This window comes from Nothobranchius furzeri, chromosome 15, assembly GCF_043380555.1.
Source record: "Nothobranchius furzeri strain GRZ-AD chromosome 15, NfurGRZ-RIMD1, whole genome shotgun sequence".
NCBI classification, from domain to species: Eukaryota; Metazoa; Chordata; class Actinopteri; order Cyprinodontiformes; family Nothobranchiidae; genus Nothobranchius; species Nothobranchius furzeri.
Window position 1 is genome coordinate 41,891,244 of NC_091755.1, and position 26,828 is coordinate 41,918,071.

The 26,828-nt window shown below is 42.1% G+C and overlaps 3 protein-coding genes across 5 annotated transcripts in view; all 3 read right to left on the minus strand.

Annotated features, from left to right (window-relative positions):
- Positions 1 to 1,842: 1,842 nt before the first annotated feature.
- On the minus strand, positions 1,843 to 17,590 carry plp2b (proteolipid protein 2b). The gene is made up of 5 exons (XM_015967242.3): positions 17,231 to 17,590; positions 4,809 to 4,964; positions 4,625 to 4,723; positions 2,782 to 2,878; positions 1,843 to 2,709 (listed from the first exon to the last, which is right to left on the minus strand). Exons 1-5 carry the CDS (start codon positions 17,327 to 17,329, stop codon positions 2,696 to 2,698), a joined length of 465 nt encoding a protein of 154 aa, XP_015822728.1. The 5' UTR covers positions 17,330 to 17,590; the 3' UTR covers positions 1,843 to 2,695.
- Positions 4,971 to 17,222, minus strand: LOC139063314 (uncharacterized). 3 transcript variants are annotated; one of them, XR_011516658.1, is made up of 3 exons: positions 11,732 to 17,222; positions 10,366 to 11,514; positions 4,971 to 8,374 (listed from the first exon to the last, which is right to left on the minus strand). XR_011516658.1 is itself a non-coding variant. In XM_070544839.1 (2 exons), exons 1-2 carry the CDS (start codon positions 12,251 to 12,253, stop codon positions 11,011 to 11,013), a joined length of 1,026 nt encoding a protein of 341 aa, XP_070400940.1. In that variant the 5' UTR covers positions 12,254 to 17,222; the 3' UTR covers positions 8,603 to 11,010. The 3 variants fall into 3 exon arrangements, 1 of the variants encoding a protein (XP_070400940.1); XR_011516659.1 differs by lacking the exon at positions 4,971 to 8,374 and having other exon boundaries at positions 8,603 to 10,621; positions 10,720 to 11,514; XM_070544839.1 differs by lacking the exon at positions 4,971 to 8,374 and having other exon boundaries at positions 8,603 to 11,514.
- A 4,271-nt stretch (positions 17,591 to 21,861) lies between the features above and the next one.
- LOC107390496 (synaptophysin) overlaps positions 21,862 to 26,828 on the minus strand; it is a 15,239-nt gene continuing 10,272 nt past the window's right edge. The window contains exons 3-7 of the mRNA XM_015967243.3: positions 26,469 to 26,593; positions 25,617 to 25,815; positions 25,322 to 25,513; positions 24,929 to 25,242; positions 21,862 to 22,002 (exon numbers count right to left, since the gene is read on the minus strand). Of these exons, the coding sequence (XP_015822729.1) occupies positions 24,961 to 25,242; positions 25,322 to 25,513; positions 25,617 to 25,815; positions 26,469 to 26,593 (798 nt within the window). The 3' untranslated portion in view covers positions 21,862 to 22,002; positions 24,929 to 24,960. The remainder of the gene's footprint in view (positions 22,003 to 24,928; positions 25,243 to 25,321; positions 25,514 to 25,616; positions 25,816 to 26,468; positions 26,594 to 26,828) is intronic.

Here is a 26,828-nt window from a genome sequence, read left to right on the forward strand (position 1 = left end):
GGCAGCGTACCCACGTGGCAAAATAAAGAAAATGATTTTCATGAATATTATGTAATGTTTGAATGGAAGGTAGGGATACGCGCTCTAAAAACAGACGAGATTAAGCGACTGTTGCAGTGGTGTGATCCTCAGGGACACTGTGAACAATTATGGCTGAATAACAAAAGCATTATAAGTCAAACGAGAAATAACAGCCGGGTTTTGTTAATAAAAAATCGTTTTGAATCGTTAAACGGTACAGAAGTTCTTCAAATGAGGGTGAGTTGCAGCATGCTTCCATCTAGTGGCAAGAAGAAAGTAGGCTACACAAGAGGAGCTGGGGTTAGGTGCCAGTTTCAGAGAGGAGAAGATCCCGCAGAGAATCTGAAGCACCGTACAGCTTAGCAGCTAAACACACTCCTGAGTCCTGACCCAGCTGACTGAATGGATCTGCTTGTCCAGCTCCATCAGAATGAATATATAGATGGAGGCACTGCAGGAAGAAGATGATTAATATCCAGAGATGATCTGTTTTTAATGGGGAAAAAACCTCAGGTCTCTACACTACGGCAATCCACCTACTCGCGTTCACACAATGATGGTGATGAGCTACAACATAGCCACAGCTGTCCTGGAACACTGATGCTCAGGCTCCACCAGTGCCTCCGACCACCGCCAGCAGGCAAGGAGAGGGAAGTGCCCTGCCCAATGACACATCAACTGACATGGTTGGAGCCTGGATTCAAACCAGCAACTCACCACGCCGAAGGCCTCTTCCACGTCTCTGGATTTAACATTCATTTGGGGCTGTGAGAGCTTAGTTTTAGGATGAATGATGACCTTACAGTGTGCTGCAGTGCTGGAACCCAAGTTCTTTCTCTTTTATTCGTGGTTTTTAGGGGTGGAAGGTTCCCATACTAGATTACTGCCTATGTGTAAAAACATGCACCTTGTTATTACTTGTCTGTGTTGGTGCGGCTGTAAGAAGTGGATTTCCCCACTGTGGGGTCAACAGTCTGTTCTACTCTTCTGTTCAACACCAACCTCTGTGCTCCAGGTTGACTTCTTTCCTTTAGAGATAATTTTCTAGCATCAGATGTAACTTTTCTAGTGTGATTGTGTGGTTTATTAAAAGCTGTATTTTCACCATCACTGTTTAAAAAAATTAATAATGAATGTAATAACATTTTTATTTTAAATTAAAACTCAGGATCTGACTGTTTTTTAGAGTAAAACAGGAAAAAGTGTTTGCTAAATACGGGCCAGGAAGGACTTCCTGTCTTCTACTCCTGAGCCTCCAGCAACCCCAGAGCACATACCCACCTGTCATTATGAAACTAAACCTTTTTCAGAAAGACGTCACCACATGCCTGACAAAACCAGTAGCAAGGAGTTTTGAACTGATTTAGCTGCAATCACACCGTAGAGCACATCTGCACAGTTCCTCATCACGCTGCATGGAAACTTCAGCGAATACTTTCTGGGTTTTGATGACACTTGTCAGCTTCTCCAGTTTGCATCAGCCATCCCAGAATATTTCACTTTACTGAGTTAACAGTAGCTGATTACCAAACCTATTTCCAGACAGTTGTGCAGGAAAGCCACGTGTCTCTGAATGTTCCGTTTCACCTCACTGATGGAAGGTTTAACACCGGATGTGATGCAGTGATCTCTACGGGTGTCTGCAGAATTTTCTCATTATTATGAGGCTGGAAATGTTATTTTTTCAATTAAAGAACTGGATAACCACAAAGCAGCATTTAGTTTTCATAAGGACATGTTTACACACTGCCTGGTCAAAATAGGTCACACACATCAATATCTCATTATAAATGTATGGTAAAAGATTCACACACACACCTGTTTGTAGTAATAATGGCTTTATTTCTCAAAGCAAAGCTGATCTGAATTTTAAAATGACAAATTGTACACTTTTAAAATCTTATTAGAAAACAAAAGTCAGTCTAGGACAATTTTTTTCCTCCAAACGACCAACATAAGGGTTGAGGTGGAGGAAACAGTTGCAGCAATACTTTCTCATTACAGATTTTTCCTCGTCTACCTCCACAAAAACACCTCCCTTTACTAGAGTGGGTAGTACAAAAGATCAACAGAAACGCATCCTGCAGCTTCAAACCACCGTGTTACACATGTATGAAATAATAAATCATAACCTGAGCAAGAATCAGAGACGACACAAATGCCACCGCAATTCATGGGTTAACGATCGAAGGCCTCTATTAGTAAAACTGACGTCACGTCAAATGTTTAGGATTCAGGAATAAAACATAAAAACAGGCAGAATGAAAGAATTATGTGTGACTAAAGCAATAAACAGCAGAGTGAAATGCTGAACACCACTCTAATGTTTTAGTTACTACCAACTTAACAACTAGAGCAGGAAAATGTATTAGAGCAGCTTCCTGGTGACATCAGTCGCTCTCAGGTTACAATTTTTGGCGAATAACGAGGTTGGAATAAAAAATAACACCATCAGGAGGGAAATTCCTCCTGTAGAAGACATGTACAGTACGCTCACTTGGTCAGTGTGTCTGTTTTATGTTACGCTGAGGCATGGCCCTAAATACATCTCATGCATTCGCTCTGTACAGTTGCAATGATTAACCTTTGACCTGCTGGTCCAACATCGCCCCCGGGCCGCTCTCGAGACAGTGATGCAGGTGTGTTGGAGTCAGAGACTCGTGGATCAGACGGCTTAAACTTTGTCACCTGTGCAAACATGGAAAAAGAGGTTTAGACACTAGAAGGCAGATCTGCGTCGTGTCAGGGTGCTGAACCTACTGCTGGGAACTGCCGTTTGCTGTTCGCCGCTTCGGAGTTGCAGGTAGATGGTGTAGGTGTCATATGCATAAATGATGCCCGCAAACAAACCAAAGACCTATAAAACACACACACACACACACACACACACACACACACACACACACACACACACACACACACACACACACACACACACCTTAAAGGAGGTAAATGGAACACAAAAACCAAAGAAACATCTAGTGTGTACAGGTTGCAGTTGCAACAACAGAACGAGGTTTCCAGCCATCAGGAAAACCAGGTTCGCTGACGCTACGTGAAATGTTTTATTTGGGTCCATCTGTTGTAGGCTCCACCTTAACTTTTTCTGGTTTTAGATCTTTTACGGTCGCTCCTCTTCTGAAAAGAATAACGACATCTTCTGGGTTCAGAAGCAGCTGCTTGACTTGCCGAGTGCGCCATCTTCCACAGTGCCAGCCTCGCTGTGCCGAACGGACCATAGACATGAATACGTAGACTATACGTAGAGTTGTGCCTTTTCGGCGCTCGGACCAAGTCTTTGGAATGAGCTGCCAGCCGACGTAAAGCAGGCCAAATCACTGGAGACCGTTAAAAGCCGACTGAAAGCACATCTGTTCTCGTTGGCGTTTGGACACTGAAGCTGGGATTGCATGAGCAGCATCACTTTGAATGTGTCTGGATCTGATTCTGGAACAAGGACTGATATGGATTGCGAACTTGTACTCGGGATTTCTTATTGTATTTTAAATGGTTATATGTCTGTTTTATTGTTGTGCTTGTTATTGGTGTACAGCGCTTTGTTTGTCCGGTTTGGGCATGTGAAAGCGCTTTATAAATAAAGTTGATTTGATTTTGATTTGAAATCACGAGATACATGTGCATAGATCCATTTACACACACACAAATCTAGATACACACACATAGATCTTTTGAGACTTTTTTCTCCCCATAGTGGACCCCCCATTGGGCGCTGGAGAGCGTAACAGCCATATTGGATGGGTCTCCTCACTCCAAACTTAGCTGGGTGAGCAACTATGCCGGGTTCTGTGCAGCCTATGGTTGCAACAACCAGCATACAAATAAAAGATCACGTGGGATCACTAGTGACTTTTCTAGCCTTCCCGAGAGGATTTTAAATATTTATTTCGTTTTATATTAAAATGTTTATTTATCAGGTTATACCATGTGTCTGACTTTGTGAAAAAGTTTGATAAAATGTGCTTTTTAGTTGAGTAAGCACCATCCTCAGTAGAAATGAATGCACTGGGGGCAAATGGAGACCCATCTAAGATGGCGGCCAGCAACTACAGCAGCTCCAATAGGCAGCAGCAGTCGACGGGGCGTCTACATATTTGTGTCTGTGGAGCGTACGGTTTGGTAACCCACAACGGTGCGCTCTATTGGCTGGTAGATGTAAACATAAAACCAGTGTGGTGCCCATCCAAATACATATTTATTCCTTTAATTAAAAGTGAGCTTTTAAAGAAAATGCTGTACCTTCATTCTGCACACCTGTAAACGACCAGTGGAGGCATTCTTTTTTAAATATAGCTTTTTATTAAACTGTTCCATATATCTGTACAAAGCATATTATGGAGTTCTTTGCACAGAATCCCCCTCACATGTTTATCTCAGCAACTTTATTCTTCAAAAGTTTGAGTCGTTTCAGGGCTCTGTCACTTTAAGAAAGCAAGCCGCTTCTGGCCAATCCCTGATTGGCTGCTATGAAGTGAGTGGCTCAGATATTTGGGAGGGGCTTGGAGTAGAACTGCTGCTCCAGTGTGAACAGTAGAGGGGATATTCTATGAAATTGTTCCTTATTGTGACATCACAATTTACTTACTCCTGCTGCGATGAGAGGCCCATCCCCGGCTCCTCGAATGACACAGACCAGGGACGTGATGAGGTAAAGGAGGCAACCAACAGAAGCTCGAAACATGTCCTGAACATGCAACAGAGGAGGCAGATCAGGCATCGGGTAACGTTGTAGTTAAACATGTGCATGTGTACTCTTGTGGAGAACTCACACTCCAGACCCAGTGGACTACGTGGAACCTCTTGTCCAGCTCCATCATAAAGACCACAAAGAAGATTATGGCGAAGACCATCTCACAGATGGCTACGCCGGAGTAGCCGCCGTAATTGGACGAAAGATAACAGATCATGATTACGAAACCAAGGACCTGGGAAAAAAACAAGATGAAGAAATAAATCATTAACAAAATATTTGGCATGTAGGAGTTTTCGGTTTATCAGAAGCTTTAACCCTCCCACTGTCTTAACGGGTGTGACCCCGCGAGGAAAGTTGACCATTGAGCAGGGTTGATGGTTTGTCCCTTGAGGTCCACGTTGTGACAGAAGCAGGTGTAACTAAGGGATCTAATCGAGGTGCCAGCCAGGTCTCTCTCCTGACACATAAGAAATAAATACAATTATCAACAATTTTCCCTTGCAACACTCACCGACTTCACAACACAAAGGATGTAAACAATTTGCAGTGCTTATCACCCTAACCTGGACTGAAACAAACAAACCCAAATAATCACATACGCATAAGGCAAAAGCGGGTGTGTATTAAATCCACAACATGTATGGAAAGGTCTGAGAGTCACGTTCGGTTTAGTTCAGTTCAGATAAATTCAGTTCAGTTCAGTAAAAAAAATACCAAAAGAAAAATTTACGTCCATAATCCACTCGGCAAAAAAAACAACAACAAAAAACTAGGATTATCGTTTTAGGTTCAGTCTACAGCAGATGCAGCTGTTTACTCGCGGTACCACTGAGGACCCGACAGGCCGCTGCTTCGGCGGTTCACCAGAACACACGCTCCCAGCTTCCTCCTTCAGCACGTCACATAAGTCCGCTAGCCTCTCCCTCGTCGTTGGTGCGATACTCCTTAGTCCATAACACCGCTTGGAAGCGTCCGATCGAACAATAAAACAATACTTAACGTGATACGGCCTTTCTCTTAGGTCACAGAAATCAGCAACAAACAAAGACAATGACCTCCGAACTGTGTTTCACACATATACATAATTTATCAAGTTCAACCCAAGCCGATAGGCACCAGGCTACAGACATGGGCTGTTACAACGTGGCAGGGGTGAGGAGTGAGCACCACCTCACCCCTGCCACGTGGACCTCAAGGGATAAACCATCAACCCTGCTCCATGATCAACTTTCCTCGCGGGGTCACCCATGAAGACAGTGGGAGGGTTAAACACTTTCTTCGTCCTTGGGCTGTGCAATTCATTAAATTTGAATTTAAATTTTTATTTCAACCTCAAATGATTGTAAAAACCAAGCAACGAACAACTAAATATTAATTATTACAACATTTCTGCCACTTCCTGTTTAGCGGGTGTGCCGCTTGTCGTGACAAACATTTCCTCTACTGAGAGCTAACCTCATGGGAGTAGAGGTGGCAGAACGAGGGCAAAATACACCGCAGCACATGCTCTGTGGAATGGTGTTCATGTTTGTTCCACGTGGTGCCATTTAAACCCGCACAATGTTACGTCGAGCATCGGCGATAGTCACATCGCAGGTCCAGCTGAGATGTCGAAGGCAAATGAGCTCAACGTGTTCCTCTCTAATGCTACAGGTACCCGACACGCAGCCACCCACCAATCACAATCATTCTGAATCAGCTTGCAGAAGCAGAGGACAAGGGGCTTGGGTTTGTGGTATATCATTTTCTGAATATATTGGCTATTTGATACATGAACAAAGTATTTATTTCCAATTTAAAATAATAATAAAAAAGGATGGAAACAGGGATCGGAATGAACGATCCAGACGGCGCAGCTGCAGCATCACAAACCGTCATTGAGCTGTGAGACTGGGTTAGGGTTAGAGAGTGTTTGTCCATGTGGCGAGGGCCGCTCAGGAACGCTCCCGTGACCCCCTTGGTGGCCCTCTCAGTGTGAACAAGAAACCGCGATGGACAAACAAGACATGATGTTCGATGGGACCAGGTGCTGGACCTGAGCCTTCCTGCTAGAAGCATGCAAGAGTTGCAGAAGCTTTGAGATGCACGGAACGTGCGTCACCCCGCTAACACCTGAAAACCACAGCGGGGCTGACGTCATCTGTCCTAAAATGTTTTTGACATGTTCTGCACCTTTGTATGCGTAAACTTGACTTCACCTAGATCTAATCTCAGAATGTGGTTACACACCAGGGTTTCTGCAGGAATCAGCAAAACAAACTTAAAGCTTTTTAATGCCATTTTTAACCTTTTTAATGCCATAAAATCATGAGAATCCACGGATATATATGTACATAAAAAAATCCTCTGAGAACTCAATGTACAGTAATCCCTCGCTACTTCGCGGTTCGTTCATCGCGGATTCGCTGCTTCGCGGATTTTTTCTTTGGAGCATTTTTCAGGGGGAATTCGCAGATTCGCTGTATTGTTCACTGATTCGCGGTATTTTTCTATGCGAAATATCAAGAAATTCTTGTTTTTTTCATCAATTTCATCATAAAATGCACTTTTTTTTAATAAAACTAAAAAAACCAAGTAAAAATATTTTTTTCTTGAGTTTTATCCACAAAAAGAGAATGTGATCATACGATAATTCAGTATAGTACTGTATGTCAGACAGGTCGGCTTGATTCGGGAGCTGAGCTTGCAGGAAGCGTGGTTTCACAGACGCGGAAGTGATAGTGTCGGTGAAACGCCGGCTGATCTAGGAAACCCCGAGCGTTCGAGCGTCAACGAAGTGACACGGAAATGCCGGGCTTTCCAGAAGTAAGTAAGATAACTTACTATGAGCTGATAGTTCGTTGGATTGATCGGTAGGTTGGAAACTCTGATCGTGAATCTGAAGAAACGATGACTGAGTGGTGAGCAGGAAAGGCGACTTCCGTTTATAGCCGCGGTTTGTGACGTAGGTGCGACGTGGAGGGAATCCCCGCGAGGGGCATGCTGGGAGTCCCTACTTCGCGGATTTTCACCTATCGCGGCCAGGTCTGGAACGCATCTACCGCGATAAACGAGGGATCACTGTATTCGAATGTACCGAGATAAAAAACAAAAAAAATGTATGCCTGGAACATAGCAAATACATAGTTGTATGGATGCTACAACATTTTTTTCCACACACAACAGGATTAATGCATGACCCTTAGCTCATTAGTTTTTGATTCCAGCTCTGACTCAACATTTTTCAGTTCACTGCATTTGTCCCTGTATCTCTTCCTTAGGGTATTAGATTTTGTTGTCATTTGAGCCATGAGCGTGCTCGGTTTGTTTTCTGCCTGTTCAGCTAGTTGATCAGCATTCTTCTGAAGGCTGACACACAAGCTCCAACTTGGTCACAGACTAGTCTTTGGGCCTCAACAGTTTCTTCTTTTATGTTGCAAGCCTCTACTTCCCTGTTCACAGAGAAGCCTCTCTCTACTGTAGCTTGCCCACGAGATAGGAGCAACAGGCGCTGAAGGAAACTCCAGAGCTCAGGATAAGTCTGGTTGAGAGCGTCACGAAGAAAAACATCAGGTCTTTGCTCCATGGGTTTGAAAGAGAGGAGCTCCTCACTTTTGCCATGCAGAGAGAGAAAGCTGTCAAACTGTTGCACAGCAGTATCACCTGCAACAAGCAAACACAAAAGCAGTAATTAAATCTAATCCACTTAAATGGAGGGACATTTATTCAGACATCACATTGGTACAGGATGTGTAAACTTTTTGTGTTTATGTGTGTGTGTGTGTGTGTGTGTGTGTATATATATATATATATATATATATATATATATATATATATATATATATATATATATATATATATATATACACACACACAGTTGTGGTCAGAAGTTTACATACACTTGTAAAAAATATAATATAATGGCTCTACTGAGTGTCCCGTTATTTCTAAAACTCTGATTTTTCTCTGATAGAGTGATTGGAACAGATACTTCTTTGTCACAAAAACATTCATGAAGTTTGGTTCTTTAATGTCTTTATTATGGGTTAACAGAGAAAAGTGATCACATCTGCTGGGTCACAAATATACATACAGCAACATGATCTTTGGTGACTTAGAAACGTGTCAGTGAACTGAGCTTCATAGCATGGCCTCTTAACTTCTTGTGAGTGATTATGAGTGACTACAGCGGGTGACTTCTCTTAGGCCAGGTAAATAGGGCTCATCGGATACAAACGCCCACAAACGCTACAATGGGAAAGTCAAAGGAGCTCAGCATGGATCTGAAAAAGCGAATTATTGACTTGAACAAGTCAGGAAAGTCACTTGGGGCCATTTCAAAGCAGCTACAGGTCCCAAGAGCAACAGTGCAAACAATTGTTTGTAAGTATAAGGTGCATGGCACTGTTTCATCACTGCCAAGATCAGGAAGAAAACGCAAGCTATCACCTGCTGCTGAGAGAAAATTGGTCAGGAGGGTAAAGAGTGAACCAAGAATCACCAAAAAGCAGATCTGCCAAGAATTAGAAGCTGCTGGAACACAGGTGTCATTGTCCACAGTCAAACGTGTTTTGCATCTCCATGGACTGAGAGGCTGCCGTGCAAGAAGGAAGCCCTTGCTCCAAAAGCGGCACCTTAAGGCTCGACTGAAGTTTGCTGCTGATCACATGGACAAAGATAAGACCTTCTGGAGGAAAGTTCTGTGGTCAGACGAAACATAAATCGAGCTTTTTGGCCACAATGCCCAGCAATATGTTTGGAGGAGAAAAGGTGAGGCCTTTAACCCCAAGAACACCATGCCTACAGTCAAGCATGGTGGTGGGAATATTATGCTGTGGGGCTGTTTTGCTGCCAATGGAACTGGTGTTTACAGAGAGTAAATGGGATAATGAAGAAGGAGGATTACCTTCACATTCTTCAACATAACCTAAAATCATGAGCACGAAGGTTGGGTCTTGGGCGCAGTTGGGTGTTCCAACAGGACAATGACCCCAAACACACATCAAAAGTGGTAAAGGAATGGCTAAATCAGGCTAGAATAAGGGTTTTAGAATGGCCTTCCCAAAGTCCTGACTTAAACCCCATTGAAAACATGTGGACAGTGCTGAAGAAACAAGTCCATGTCAGAAAGCCATCAAATTTAACTGAACTTCACCAATTCTGTCAAGAGGAGTGGTCAAAGATTCAACCAGAAGCTTGTGGATGGCTACCAAAAGCGCCTAATTGAAGTGAAAATGGCTAAGGGACATGTAACCAAATATTAGCACTGCTGTATGTATATTTGTGACCCAGCAAATGTGATCACTTTTCTCTGTTAACCCATAATAAATACATTAAAGAACCGAACTTCATGAATGTGTTTTGTGACAAAGAAGTATCTGTTCCAATCACTCTATCAGAGAAAAATCAGAGTTTTAGAAATAACGGGACACTCAGTAGAGCCATTATATTATATTTTTTACAAGTGTATGTAAACTTCTGACCACAACTGTATATATATATAGCATATAGCATGCAACATGTGCATTAAAATAACTTGATCAACAATAAAAAGCAAAACTGTTTTTAAAACTTAGAATGTATTGAGAATATTTCTCATGCATTAAAGGCTGGTCATAACCTTTATTTTAAGGCATTCCCTATAACATTCCTACCAGCAGAAATCCCTCCTGTCAACTGCTCGTCCTGCAGAAATCTCTGAACTAGAGACTTCATCTTTCCCTTGCACCATTCTGGGTCTCTGCTCATGATGGAGGGGTCCAAGCATGCAATCTGCCTGACAGTGGGGTATTTCAAAGGGCTCTTCTCTTGCACTTTCTTAACAATGCTTGAGAGGCATCTTATGCAGTCCTTTCTAAATTCGAGGGCAGTGAGGTCACCTACTCTGTTGTTGGGTTTGCTTTGAAGAGCCTACCAAGGAGGGATAGCATCAAGTAATTAATACATAGGAATTAATGCGGTGTGTTTTAAGTTTTTTTTTAAATATACATATAAAAAATAAACAATACCTTAATGGCAGACCCAGCACCCAAGCCAATGTCAACATGGCTTGCATTGACCCAGTTTCTCAGGTCATTGGTGTCCAGTTTGGCCAACTGAAAGGGGGTGATGTCTTGTAGCAGCTCCCTTTGGATGAAACGTCTCAGTAGACAAATGAAAACTGATATTTGTAGATTACCCACTTTAAAACTGAGAAATTTCTATAAATAAAGCTGATTATTACCATCGACAACTCTGTCAAGTCGCTGCACAGGAATGGCAGGACTGGCTCATCTGTTTGGCATTTCTTTAAAAATGGACTAAAGGTTCTGGAGATCGCCATGAAAAACTGAAGTTTGGCTGAAATCGGGATCTTCATTTGCTGCTTGAATAGTATCAAAAGAAGAGGTTCCAGGGTTTGGTAGTTCTTTTCTATGGACTGCCTTCACATACTCTTTAAGCTTTGGCCATACTTCAATAGCTCTCTCTGCAACAGGAAGATTTTCCACCCATCTGTGTCCACAGAATGGGAGTGGAAAAAGAGATGAGCCTGTAAGTTTTGTAAAATCTTCTCTTCTTGCAGGGACATTGTGAAAAAGAAAGTGCATTGCTCTTAACAGTTTCTCAATATTCCATGTGGAGAAGCCAGTCTTGAATGAATTGTGCGGAGTGTGCAGTCCACAGCTTCCAACATGAATTAATTGGCGGCCTCCATGTAGTTCAGCATGCTCTTGCTGGAAATCATTTAAAAACTTCAAGTTCACATTTGGCCCATCCATACTGATGGAAAGGAGGTTCTTCGTGTCTAGCAGGCGCACACAATCCTATGAATACAAAAAAATAAATTTTATTATTTGATATGAAAAAGAAAACCTGAAAACATTACACCAACATGTTTGATTTGAAATGTGCTTATAGTAATTTCAAAATTAGCTTATTAAAACTATCTAAAAGCAAAAAGCCTCAACAAAATGAACACATCTTGTCTCTTTAATTCATCTGAATACCACTTCATAAACAAAAAAGTACAAATATACTCACTTTGAAATGGTGCAGCAAATCTTTAGCCTTTGAATGTCCCACAAACTGTGATCCAAGATAACGTGACTGGACAGCACCAGCATCCCAAAATCGAATACGGACGTCTAGTTGTTTATTTTTTGTGGACTGGTTGAAGCTTTCATCAAACATCAGCACAAATGGTCCAGCGTTGTTAGCTGCAGAAATCAGTTCCTTTATGATATGTGGGGCGAGTCCAAACTTTAAAACGTACATCCTCTGCTGGGCCTTTTTTCTGATGGTGGGCTCCCATTTGAGGTCCTGGGTGATGGTGGGCTCCCATTTGAGGTCCTGGGTGATGGTGGGCTCCCATTTGAGGTCCTGGTTGATGGTGGTGCCCAGGAAGCAACATGAGTCCACCATCGTGATGGGAGTGCCAGACAGGTTTAAGGGGGGGATGGGGTGTGTGTGTTTCCTAAAGTCCACAACAACCTCCGCTGTCTTCTGGGTGTTTAGCACCAGGTTGTTGTGGCTGCACCAGGACACCAGCCGCTCAGCCTCCATTCTGTAAGCGGACTCATCCCCATTAGAAATGCATGACGTCAGAGCAAGTCGGCGTCAAGTCGGACACAAAACCGGCATGCTCTGCTCGACGATCACCGCTGGTCTAATCTGCGCAGAACTGGCTCATCTCGAACACAGCCAATGGCTCGAGTACAGCAAAGCGGAATTGGTGATGTACTGCGTTGTATGCCGGAAGTATGCGACGACAAAATCGAGTTTTGTTGAGGGAACAAACAAATTCAAACTTGAATACGTTATTATGTTTCTGAATGTGTACAAAATAAAGGTTTATTATATTTAAAACGGTTCAGTTGTTATTTTGACTTGTTTTGGCAGCTGACCAGCGGGGCCGGTAAATATTCAGAGTTACCGGCCCCGCTGGCCGGTTGGTTTTGAAGTTAATGTCCACCCCTGACATTTCTCTTGTTAATCTTAACTGCTTGACATTCCTTTTATATTAAACTTTAAGTTTGATTTTACTTATGTTTTAATCTTCTGAACTTAGAGCTGGGCATGCTCAACATTTTGATTGCTTGATTTTCAATTGCATCTTTAATTTTACATTCCTACAGTTTATATTTATTGATTTAATTATCTCATATTTTGCTTAAACTTTGGTTCAACAGACATGTGCTAACGTTTAATGCTCAACTAGAAGCGGAATGATTTTTGTTTTGCCTTATTAATAAAAAAAATCATAAAATAACAAAAACTCACAAAAATATTTTATTTATTTACTATTGTTTTTAATCATTTTTACCGTGGCCTTTTGGCTGATTTTAGGGTTAGGGTTGCTTTATTAGAACCCAAAAGACAAACCTCGTCTCCTGCGAATTATTTTATCCATCTAAACTACTCAGATAATTACATAACTGATAGTTCCTTTCTCCTAAGAGGAACTTCAGCTTAGCCCAGGTTTAACCCTTTTCTCCTAAACCAGAAGCCGGCTGGAATCAGCAAGGCTCGTGCAGCATCTCTGGACCTGAAGCTGCACTCGCTGCATCCGAATTCTACGATACCCTTGCCACCAGTTCGGTGGGATCCAGAGACAGGATCGTGTGGAGACACTTCTCCTGGCCGGTCCAATCCAGCAAGAGGTAAGCCAGGAACCAGACGCACTCTTGAGTAGTCCGGTCTGGTTCCCCATGCAAGTAGGGCCTCTGCGAGCACGAGCCGTGTCCGTCCACTCAAAAGGTCAGGGGCTGTACCGGTACGCTGGATCACAAGTAAGGCATTAAGAGTTAAATGCGTCGATAGAGCCTTGATGTCGAGACAAATTTTAAAAGAGGAACTGATCAAATAAAATTGACTAGACGGATAGAGCTCTCACTAGGAGACACTAATCAGCCTAAAAACTTAGTTATTAGTGGTCCAGAGGGGACGAGCACTCTGTTGTCCAATCCACATGTAGAAGGCGGCGTTCTCCTCAGTCCAGTAAATGCTGCCAGTGTGCAGAAACCATAAACTTTTCAAACACACACTTCTGCTATTGTTGCTGCAAAACTGTGGGAAAGGGCCTTCACGCGACCCCGACACGTCCATCCCACAAGCATTGATTTACCAGACAGACTTTCATTCATCAGCTTTGTTGTTGTTTTTTAATGCACCTTGCAAACTATGAGATGAAGATTTTCTGGAAAAATCCAAATCTTGTTTCAGGTTCATAACGAGATCAGAATTACTCGATCATCATATGAATACATGTTGTATAATGTGTATGATCCATATTTTACCACTGATGGTTGCACAGAAGAGCTGCTGTAGCGTGTTATTTGCATGGACATGTACACATACCCTGTATACTTTATATTTCTTAAAATTTGCTTTTAATTGTACTTTTGCATTCTTCATTATCTTATTTATTTATACTTTTAGCATCAGTGTAGACAGCAAAGGCAAAAGTACATTGTAGAGGGAAACATGTTTCCTAATCTGACATTATGCGTTAAATCTTGAATATATGTGGGTTTTATGCATGAAAAGAGTGAAAAAGAACAACGTCCACACCGGAGTCAGTCTCTGGCTCTGAGAACGACATGATTTTAAAAATAACGGCTGACAGTTGAGCTCCAGACCCTCAGTTTCTTCACCTGGTGGTAAAGCTGCAGACTGCAGGAATAAAATCATTCTCAAAACATGTCTAGTAAATGACTCCAGTGATGGTTTTAACTGTATCCCTCCCCAGCTCATGACTAGTGTCCAACTAAAGCATGTCTTCCACTAGCAAGGTTTTATTCTCAGACACAGACAACTCAGGAGTCGGTGATGCACGCATCACTTCACTGACTTGACACCAGCCCACATCTGCCGCTACACGTCGCCGCCCTGCCCGAACATGCAGCCCACAGCCAGCGAGTCAGACTCGTCAGAAGTTTGTGTGTTCCCGAGACTGGCACAGGCTGCCTCTGCAGGGCAGCAGAGAGGCTGAGGCACAAAAGGAGCTCTATTCAGGCCGGGCCGGCTGATCTGAAGTGGCCGTCACACACAGAGAAAAGAAAAACACCCACATACGAGCCCCTCTGAAGACGAAAATCGGACATTCAGACGTCGTATGTCTGATATAAAGGACCACAGCCTCCATCCATCCAGATCTCTGCAAAGAGCTGCTCTTTTAAAACGACTGGAGGGAAATCATTACCAACCGTTGGCTAATCATAGCAGCAACACGAGACCCGCGGGGTTGGCCCCTGCCTGCTGGTGATTCACACCAAACAGCAACAGTTGCTAGGGAAGCCCCCCCTTCCTTTAAAAAACACACACACCAATGAATGTGCACTGTGTAAAGAGGACAGTTGAGTGTTATTTCATCACCGTTATCTTCAGTAGTTTGACTCATTCCACAACAGCCATTACTTCCCTCCTGCACAGGCCGCCTGCTGCAGGAGAGGACTGGGTCGCTGCTTTAAATTCGTAAACAGTGAGATGAACCATCAGGACAGGACTCGTCCACACTTATCAGCCACATGACAGCTGAACCGAGCGCGACCGTCTGCAGCTCTAAACACCAGCTAAAGCTCACGAACCAATCACACACACATTACTGCATTCAAAGATGGACTACTTCTCCAAACCGAGGTTAAAAGCTCAACTTCCTGCTTTTCCTATGAAACACGAAATTCCCATAATAAGCCCTAATGACCCTTATCTTAAGAGTCTTTCCCTCCAGCTTGCTAACTACTTCAGACATCCAGTCAAAGAGGCTTCCATCTGACTTGATCAGTTTTCTGTAAAATTCAAACAACAAAGGGTGCATTTCCTTGTTCCCGGGACTAAACTTCACACCAGTCTGGAATTCCCATTACCTCGTAAAACCCCCCACAATGGGCGGCCGGCTGACCACCAACATCTGATTTAAAACAAGCTCATTTGGAGATTTCTAAATGCAGCTTTACGCTGAGCAGGTTTGCTTCGTTGTGCGTCTCAAGAGGAAGATGTAAAAATACACACGAGTGGTAACAGCTGTTACTTCTGAAGTGACAGTAGCACTAAAGTTTAAATAGTATCTTCCCACTTTAATGGTGTCACTGGTGAAAAGGTTCATTCAGTGTGTGTTTCTGTTTACCTCTTCAGTTTAGAGAAACCAGTTAGTTCTGACTGGATTGATGTGCTAACGGCTAGTTTGAGTGAGGCGGGCCATCCTCGGGCCTCATTTATCGAGCTTGCTTACGCACAAAACGGGGTCGGAAAACCGCGTAAGCAACTTTCCACGTAAACTTTGGGATTCATGAAAGAAAACTTGTCGGAAAAATGTGCGCAACTTTAAGTTGACTAAGGACCTGGCTTACGCACATGTTGGACATGGAGAGCAGCTGCAGTGCTGCTGCTGAGAAGGATAACATTATGAAATCCTGCAGCATTATCACTTGTACCGCTTCGTGCACACACAGCCTGAAGCACAGAATACAGAATGCACAATATCTGCAGGGGGGCAGTGTGAGAACATCATGCGTCTGTGACAGTGTGTGTCCTGTCACTGTGACCCGATTGATCATGCGCCCTGGCTACTTGGACAAGGGAGATGACTGGTTAGTGCACGTGACTTTCACCCGGGAGTCTGGGGATCGAATCCCGATTGGATCTATTTTTTTTATATCCGCCACAGATCTCTCTGAAGAATTCACGACACTGACAGCTTCAGCAACGCTGTGCAACTCCGTGGATTTTCTATTATTTGTTTTGCAAAAGCACTTGCTTTCATTTCTCCACCTCACCCACAGGTACCTCAACTTCTGCTTCTGTGAACTTGCGCTTCCTTGATCTGCGGTCGTGGTCGCCATGCTGCAACAAGGCGGCTTATTTATTAGCTTAGTACGGTTTTAGTAAGGATTCTACGCAATGATTGATAAATGACAGACCCCGCAATCCTGGTCCTTAAGTGCTGCTATCCAGCATGTTTTAGTTGTTTCTCTGCTCCAACAGAGCTATTTAATCAGTAGGGGCATTCACCTGATGATTTAACCACTGGATTAGGCGTGCTGGAGAAGAGAAACCACTGAAACATGTTGGATAGCGACACTTAAGGACCAGGATTGTCTATCCCTGTTCTACTGATTTCAAACAACTCCAACGACAAAGATTTCGGAGCAGTTTGTGCAGATGCGGCTTTATCAACTTTTATTCCATTGTAGACTTAACATCACGCATTTGAATTCAGTGGTTATTTGTAGGGAAAACTCAAAATGGGCTGGGAAATGCCATCCAGTTTCTTTTCGGATGAAAATGCTAGAATAACCCTCCGCAAAAAGAGGAAACTTATCGCTCAGTAATTATAAACGCTCAACTAAGGGACCACGTGACCCTTAGGGCTGGAGCTTTTAAAACACACACACACGCACGCACACACACACACACACGCCTGTTATTCCTAAATAACACTTTTCTTCGCTGATCATGAACTCACGCAGTAACCTATGAAGTACTGAGCAGCAGCAGCAGCACAACAGCCAACGCGACTCCCGCCCACTCCCACCGACTCACTATTTCTGCTGCCAAGATGAATCCTTTCTGGGTCTTCGTGTAACTTTTCATGGTCTCCAGGAAGTTGGCAGCAGGGCTGGTCCCGCTCGTGTCAGCCATCCTGGGAGCTTCTGGTGCGGAAGGCGTACCGATGAAAGCGCGTCGGAATCAGCACTAAAAATGTTTTTTCCAGCGAAGCACACTGGTCCCAGTTGTTGTTGCTGCTCCCGTTCGGGCGGGCGGGCAGCAGAGAGAGAGGAGTGTTTTGTTTTCCACACGTTTCCACCACGCGGGGAAGGAGGCGGATGACTCTCTGACGGACAAAAAAAGACTTTTGATGAAGAAGAGGGGCGGAGAAGAAAGCTGTCTGCTTGGGGGCGTTGGTTTTAACCGGTTTTAACCAGTGTTGCCAACTCTCCCCGATAGACCCAGAAAGTCTTTTTTTTTTTTTTTTTTTTTTTAACAAGACCCAAAAAGTCACCCACATGCAGCCAGGTGATAATTTGAATATTCATGACGTCATCACGCCACATTTACATCAAAAACTATATTTTGTGTTAATGTTCTTAATTAGTATGATTAAAATGGCCCAAGTTGCTTTGATATGTAAAATAAATTCAAAAACGATAAATAAAGTGACATTAAGACAGACAAATTTTAATCAATTTCCCTCTGGGATTAATAAAGCATTTTTGAATTTGAATTGAATTTGAATTTGATATGGTGTGGTGATCCAAACAGTCCTGTTAGAAGCAGGGCCGGCTCTAGGTAATGCGGTGCCCAAGGCGAGAGTGCCCATTTGCCCCCCCCCCCCCCCCCGTGCCCGCACACCTCCCACCCAAACCCAAGTCCACCCGCCCACAACACATTGGGAAACAGCAACTCCACAGTTATTCCTTAGTTACTAATTTTTTATTTTAAATATTCACACAGCAACTCTTTAAAGTCAACAGCCTGAAGAATAAATGTAAGCTTGAAAGATAAGTAACCTGAGAATATTAGAATAACCAACAACTCCAAAATGTCGTGCAAATATCATTGGGGGGGCAAAATCAAAAGCAACATAAACTGTGCAATCAAAAGCAAAACTCAAATATCAAAGTGTCATCATAAAAGTTCTACTTTCCATTTTGTTCAACTGCTGTGGCCTTTCAGCAGGATCCATGGTGGCCCAAGCGGGAGCTCGTCATGCAGCCAGATCATTAGAATTTAAATATTGATGTTTTAATTTCATGTCATTACAGAGGGGAATTTTGAGTATGTAGAGAGTGCATTTCATATAACAAACATAAATTTAATAAACTTTTTTTTTTGCGCCCTATCCATCAGATGGCGCCCCAGGCGGCCGCCTGTGTCGCCTGTCGGCAAAGCCGGCCCTGGTTGGAAGGTACACCTCAGACCTCCTGCTCTCCTCATTCTCTTTTTTTTTTTTTTTTTGGAAAAACAGTCGTTGAGGGAGGTCAAAAAGTCGTTAGGAACAGCATAGAGGGGAATAATGTGTATGGTTCAGGGAAATGGGTGTGCTTTTGAAAAATAGCATTACGGTTTAGTGATTTGAGTTCAAAGGATTAGTTTTAGTGTTTGAGCAATCAAGAAAACTGTAAGCAACACACGGATTGTCTTGGAGTTTTTACCATCGAAATAAAGCCTGTTTCTCCTTTAGTGTGAGGAAACGACTCATGCAAGCTACTTTGTTGTCAAAGCTGGATCATGGGCATATTTTGTACATGCACACCAGAAATTCTCTTTTGCCAGCATTGGATTCTGTACATCATGCATCATTCTGTACATCATGCATCATTCTGTACATCATGCAGCACTAGCATTTTAAAGAAATTCTGCTTTTTGTACTTACATTTTTTTGAAATCCCACAATCTCCAAAAAGACTTTGTGCATTTCGAGTTTTTACACCATCATCCTGTTTTAATTAGCAGAATCAGTTCAAATTACAATGTTTACCAATGGCGTTACAGTTTAAAGCCAGGATTAAGGATCTTTACAGTAGCAGATGCATTTTTGTAGAAATACAATGCTACAAGTGAGCTTGTTTAGGTGATGCTGAGGTCTGAGACGTTTCTTATCTGCTTTATAGATATGTTTTACTTTTACTCGTTGCTTTTACCTGCTGCTTTGGACAGGACTCCTTTGAGGAAAGGGATTTAGAAACTCATTGGGACTATTTCCTGGTACAATATGGGTAACGGACAAAGAAACAAAGAAAACCCACAGAGACGTATACCTTCAACCGAATAATGTCAAGTTTATTTCATTTTGTTTCACACGGATCCCACACAATAAGAATACGGCAGAATTTTGAAGAGTCTCGAATGCTTTTTTCTGACTTATCATTGTCATAAATACTAATATTAATACATCATTCACGATAAACAGCACTATCCAAGGGCTTAGAGAGCATCACAAGACATCATTCACCACTAACAACAGACTATAATTCATTTCAGCATATTTATAAGAGCTACAGTGAAAGAGAAAGAAGGATAGAAAGGAGAAAACAGAGGTGAGAGAAACGCAGCAGCTTCTACGTCGCCTGACTCAAAGAACCCTGATGGGACAAACGACGCTGGAGCAAAAACTACCTATAAAACACAACTTTTATCGTTTGGCGTATTGAAAATGAATGACTGCAGCCAAACAGGTGTGTTTCTATCTGAATACAGGTAATTATTGCAACACATTTGTTGTATTTTAATTTATTATGTAGCTTATTCTTGTGCAGAAAATGGCAGAGCTGTGGCTGCGCTGTGCAGTATAACCACTGTCCCGAGCCTCGGCCTCTAACGTGTGATGATGGATCAACTGGAATGTCAAGAGAAGACTTCATGCAGTAAACCGTCTTATCGTCAGAGAGGAGAGACGAGGAGAGACAGAAAGATGCAGTTGGTTAATAGATGGAGGCATACTGTTCAGACTGCCACATCCTAACGTACAGCATGACCGAGATGTTTAAAGTCTAATAAACCTCTATGTATTCTGCTGTTGATGTAGGATTTCAGTGTGATAGAAACACCATTTAAAAAACTATAACTCTGTCATACAACTTTCAGGATTACATAAAAAACAGGAAAAGAACCATAGACAGAAAAACAATGGATGTCAGTACACAAGTCAACACACACACACACACACACACACACACACACACACACACACACACACACACACACACACACACACACACACACACACACACACACACACACTGCTAAAACTCGTTACACATCTGATCACAATGTCCACACTGACAGCTCTAGAGAAGTTACAGAAACAACAAATAGATGGTAAACTTTCCTGATCCGACAAGTTTGGGATTTCAGGATTTCCAGTGCCACCATCATATCCCTAAAGCCAATAAAATCTATTTTGATCTGTTCCCCAGAAATTCCCTTTTTTATTTTGCTTCTCAGAACCTTAAAATGTTTATTCTAAAAGGTAAAAACATGGAGGGGGAGACAGTGGAAATGTATTTTACAGTGCTCTGATGGACCAAAGCATAAACCCGATACCCTCACCTCCCTGTTACCACTAACATTTCTACACGTGTTACTGTTTCTTTACTATATAAATAAATATCTTCTCTTTCTCTGGATTTGCATTCTCAGCAACTTTACCCTGATTTTTAATTCCCATCAGTAATGCTGATAGAATAAACCAAAAGTTGATCATTGGAAGGAAGTTTAAGCATAAATGAAATAAATGATAATAAAAATCAATAAAAAGATGCTTCTGGTTGGTGAAGAGATGGAGCTCCTAAACAGAACCAAAATAAATGCAATTGAATAACTCTGTGCTCAACATTTGTTGTATAACAACTAATATAGAGTGCACAATTATTCAACTGTGTACACATAGTCGTATATCGTATATATATATATATATATATATATATATATATATATATATATATATATATATATATATATATATATATATATATATATATGTATATATGTATATATATATATATATATATATATATATATATATATATATATACACATACATATATATATGTATATATATATATATATATATATATATGTATATATATATATATATATATATATATATATATATATACACATACATATATATATGTATATATATGTATATATATACATGCATACATATATATATATATATATATACATGCATACATATATATATATACATATATATATATATATATATATACATATATATATATATATATATATATATACGTATATATATATATATATATACATATATATATATATATATATATATATATATGTATATATACGTATATATATACATACATACATACAAATATATAAGTTGATATTTACACAGCACAGACAGATACATTCTCTCAAGTTAAATATTACTACAGGTTTTTTTTTTGTTTTTTATGTTTTAGTTTTTTTTTCTCATAAATGTAAGTCGTCTCCTTTGCAAGATGTACCTTAAATGTTCATCAACAAATGTTTTGGTATTTGTATTCAAGTTTTTCTTGTATAACCAAACAGACAATCCTCTGTTGTCTTCTACAGTTAAAATACACCACAAGAATAATCATCATGTTACAGCAAAGACTCCCCTATCCTCCCCCCACCCTGGTGCCCCCCCTCCCTCTGCCTGTTGACACACACACACACACACACACACACACACACACACACACACACACACACACACACACACACACACACACACACACACACACACACAGAGGGTTGTGGAAATGCAGGCGGTGGTCGAGAACCGTTCTCCAAAACATCACAAGGTTAACCTAAGAGACGAGAGGAAAGAAGAGGAGGAGTGAGGATTATTAGAGACGTGGCAAATAAAACAGCAGGTGTATCTGGTGTTGCAGGTAAGCTGAATCTCAACCATTAAATAATTCTTTGTGATAAATACTCTCAAGTGCCTTGAAAGTTGAGCAAAAATGTGTTGAATAATTGTAAATGGCCTGTATTTATACAGTCCCTTCCAGGGTTCTACAACCCCCCAAGGTGCTTTACAACTAACCAGTCATTCTTCCATGCACGCACACATTCACACGCTGGTAGTGATGTGCTACACTGACGGAGGCAAAGCTGCCAAGCACAGGCGTCACCGGTCTCCCCGACCACCACCAGCAGGCGAGGAGGGTTAAGTGCCTTGCCCAAGGACACAACGACTGCCAGAGGCTGAGCGCAACCCTCCGGTTACAGGGCGGGCACCTACTCTAACTCCTCTGCCAGCATTGCCCAATGACCTGGCTGCAGCAACGTGTTTAATTACAATGCAGGTTGTGGGAGTGATTGGAGTTCATTGTAATCAATTGTGATTTCTAATTTAATCTTATTTCTCTTCTTTATTGTCAGAAAGGTGCCTTAAATATAACGTATTGTTGTTGTTGTTGATGTTTGTTGGTCTATCTGCAGGTTTAACGACGGACACATGTCTCCACCTGCCTCTGTTCTCCTCAACACAATGTCCCATTTCCAGGCAACGCCATGTTGTACTTTTGAGGCGAGTCTGAGCTCTAGAGCGCTCCCACCTGCACAATAATGTTCTTTAACACTGAATAACTGGAGCCTTACACAGCGGAAATGCATTATAAGGACACTTTGGACATGCAGAGGCAAGGGAAGAACTGTATAAATAAACCAGAATCCTGATGATCACAGAAGCATTCTATGGATGTTTACAAAGCTCCAGACGTCTTGTAACCACTACATATGACCACATATTGTATTCAGTAACACTAATGTCTGAGGTGATGCTAAAAAGCCAGGAGAACTCCTGCTGCTGGGCTCCACCAACACCAGCTGTGTGCTACGTCTCATTTTGTTGAGTTTTGGACCTCAACGGTCCAAGAGGCTTAAAACTGGTGGTCAGCTGCACTTAAGGAATATTTAAAATGCACAAGATACGTTCTGGATTAAAGGTCATCGCAGGCATCTCTACATTCAGAGCTTCTACCAACTCTGGTCACTGCATCACAAAGCAGAAGGCCAAGAGTAAAACCAGCTGTAGACGATGCGATCAAAGAGCTGATATCTGTCACTGACTCCGCATCAAACCGCTCCATCGCACAACTTCCACCTCTTTTAGATTCATTCACTCACTCATTCATTCACTCTGTGAATCCTTTGTAATGGACCACACACTCTATGCAAGCTACAATAACTAGTTTTGTTGCATTAAAGCAGCTTTTTAATCCTGCTAGCACCAACTGCTTCTGTTTGTTGTCCCAATTTTAGGAGATCAAAATGAAAACCACACGATCCAAAGGTAAAAATGCTCATACTACACAGATGGTACATCTTACACATACATAGAGATTTGAACCGTACATTATTGGAGATTTTAGAAGAAGAAAAGTTTTTATATGATGCCTTTAAAGTGCTTCACGAGCACAATAAAAAAAACATGAAATAAAATTTAAATTTAAAAATTCAAGAGAAAAGAAAATAAGAGGGAGCCCAAAGAAGAAAAGCTAGTGAGGTCACACTAAAGCCAGTCTGAACACTTTTTAAAGGAGACCACTGAGTCAGCTGTTCTCAGACTCAAGGGGGGGTGAGCTGACTTTAACGAGCTACAGCTACAAACATGATCCCTCATGAAGTTACTACTTTACACCAGCAGGTAGTGGAGAGGTGTACCTTCAGGCTGAGCAACACTTATGGGTGTGTTGATGTTGAAAGTTTGAGTTTTTAGGGTTGGAAAAGTGCCTCCCGCTGAGAGGTTTCCGGCCGAGGGGAGGACGAGGGGAGGAGACGAGCGCAGCACAAGAAGGGGGAGTGCTGGCAGGTCTGGTATTTGTTGACTGATCTTAGTCTGGTCATGACCGACTCTGGTTATGAAGCAGGATATTGACTCTAATGAAGAAAATCACTCATCCAGCCAGAAAGATTGGCGCTGTGGCAGCACGCGGCAACAGACAGCTGGTGCTGCACGTAGAAGCTCCAAACGCTGGCTTTGACGTCTGTTTCACCGTGTTTGAGACATGGTGGATGTGGAAATTATGGTAGAACACCGCTATTGTGACAGACTTAGCGGCAATGCAAAAAAAAAAATGTTAAAAAGCGCCAGATGCATTACATATGGAAGTCAAAGAGTGACAAATAATCATAAAAGCATTCTTTCCCTTGGACCAAATTATCATTACATTCAAGGGAAGGACATCCTTGAAGCTGTACGAGCCCAAAGAAACCTGACCAACATTTCTCTTGGGTGAGGCCAGTATAAATATAGAAAAAATACAATTTAAAAGATAAACAATGAAATTAAGCTTTATATGTGTGTATTTATATTAATAAATAAATTCTAATTATGAAGAAAAATTCTAAATAACGTAAAAATAAGAAGGAACACATGTAAAAATGATGCATTCCAATATGGCAGCCTGATGATGTCATAGTGTGCAAACTAGATGAGTGAATTTGTTCCCAACACAAACTTCGGACCTACTGAAGATTTTTCTCACATGCAGTTGACCTCCATCTCCAACCGTTTCCAACCTACAACCTTTTGAAATAGTCATGTCTACATTTTAGATTTTCTTGGGAAGACTCTGGCGCCCAAAGGGTTCATGTAATGAAATAAGCAAATGTCAAACAAAACTATTGTATAAATACGGAGTTTTTGATTCCTAACATGGACCGAGAAGAGGAATCCTATGAAGTGGTTTGTGTCCCAACAATCCCCTGTCCTCCTGGTGAACTCACCATCCTGCGGCGGCGGTTTCAGCTGTGCAGGCTCACATTTGATTGGAGTAGGAGGTGGGCTGCTGTTCATAGCCCTGGTTGTAACCTCCATCTTCACTGTAGCCTCCTTGTTGGCCATATTCAGGCTGGTATCCCCCCTGGGTGCCGGCGTAGGGGTCCTGCTGTCCGTAGCCTCCCTGTCCGAAGGAATCGGGGGCGGGCTGCTTCTCCTGCGAGGGGACGTATGTTCCAGCGAATGCAGCCATCCAGCCGGTCTCTTTGAAGACGAACCACAGGTTCCCCAGCCACAGAATCAGGTTGATGAAACCAAAAGCCTGGATGGAGATAAATATTTGACATTACTGGTGAAGTTCCCTTCAGGAGGTTCTCCTCAGCCAGCCTGTTGGGACCTACCACAGACGTGTTGAGGCCCGAGACCTTGGGCTCAAAGACCTCTTTGCAGCGAACCTCTGGCTCATCACAGGCTCCGATGAGAGTGATGACTCTATCTGGATCGGTAGCTGTTTTCACATCCGACAGACCTTTGGCCCACGCACACGAGGAAACAAGCCACATGAAGGCAAACACTGCTGTCACGCCAAAGTCCTGCAGGCCAGAGACAAGACATGTTGGTTTTTACCACCAACAGGTGGTCTGCACGCCTTCATTGGTCAACGACGACACAAAGATAAACGACAAACACGCTCACAATCCGAGCCCCCTTGTTGTTTTCACGGTACTTCTCCAGCACAAAGCAGTATGCAGCCAGGGCCGCCATGGAGTACAGGAAGGAGAAAACACCAATGGTGACGAAGAACTCGGCTGAAGAGGAGTAGTCTCCGACCAGGAACAGGCGCTCGCGGTTCCCTCCCTTACAGGTGGGGGCGTCGAAGTAAACCTGATGGAGCCTGAGGACAAAATCCCGGGACACAAGGACAGGTTTTGTGACTGCGGGTTTCAGCATGTTCAATGGACAACTCACCGAACCCGCTTCATTCATGTCAGAGCCAGAACTGTCTTATTTATCAGATTTTTAAAGACACTGTGTGTAATTTAAAGTTCTTTGAGAAAAAACAGAAGAGGCCATGCAGGAGGCTGTAGTGAACTCAGAGTAAAAACAAGGTCTGAAATTGTCCATCAGTGGTGAAAACTGTATTTTGTTACTAATGAAATGGAATATTCACCAAATACATGCCAGTTACTGGTAGTAAGGTCATTTAATAGACATATTAGACAGGGCAGGTATATAAAATGCAACTATATAAAACAGCCACTTTCAAAGTATTAAAAAAATCTAAATGTCGACCATTTTTTCTCCCAAAAACTCATTACTGATGTTAATATAAACAATTAAACCACATGTAGGGAAACAAATGATCAGCTATTACGAATCAAACGATTACATGTACTGTTACCCTTAAACAAACTGTCTTGACAAATATTCCTGTGAGTATGGTGAGGAGTGATAGAACTGTCAAATACATAATACTTAGCTCACTCCTATAAGATTTAATCTGATAAATGGAAACATCAAGTGTGTTTTCTGTGTGATGTCACGTACCTGAAAGGATATTCAAATTCTACTTCAATGCCGAGGTCGCTGTCCGACCGGTTTTTACACTCCACACTCATCTTGAACATGCCAGAGTAGCTGCCACATGTCGAGAAGGCGAAGATAGCAAAGATCTGCGAGAGGAAGGAGAAACACGAGCCGAGTGAGCATTCATTCCAGAAACTCCCACGCGCACTGCGAAGGAGGAAAAGCACGCATCTGCCATTAGTTATCACTTTCCATTTTGATCAGATGTGAGCTGCTAATAAATTCACACAGAGTGTAAATCAATGCATCACCACCAAGAAGCTAAGCAGCAGAGGCTCTGCTGTTACCATGGCAACCAGTAAAGATACATGTCGCATTTCA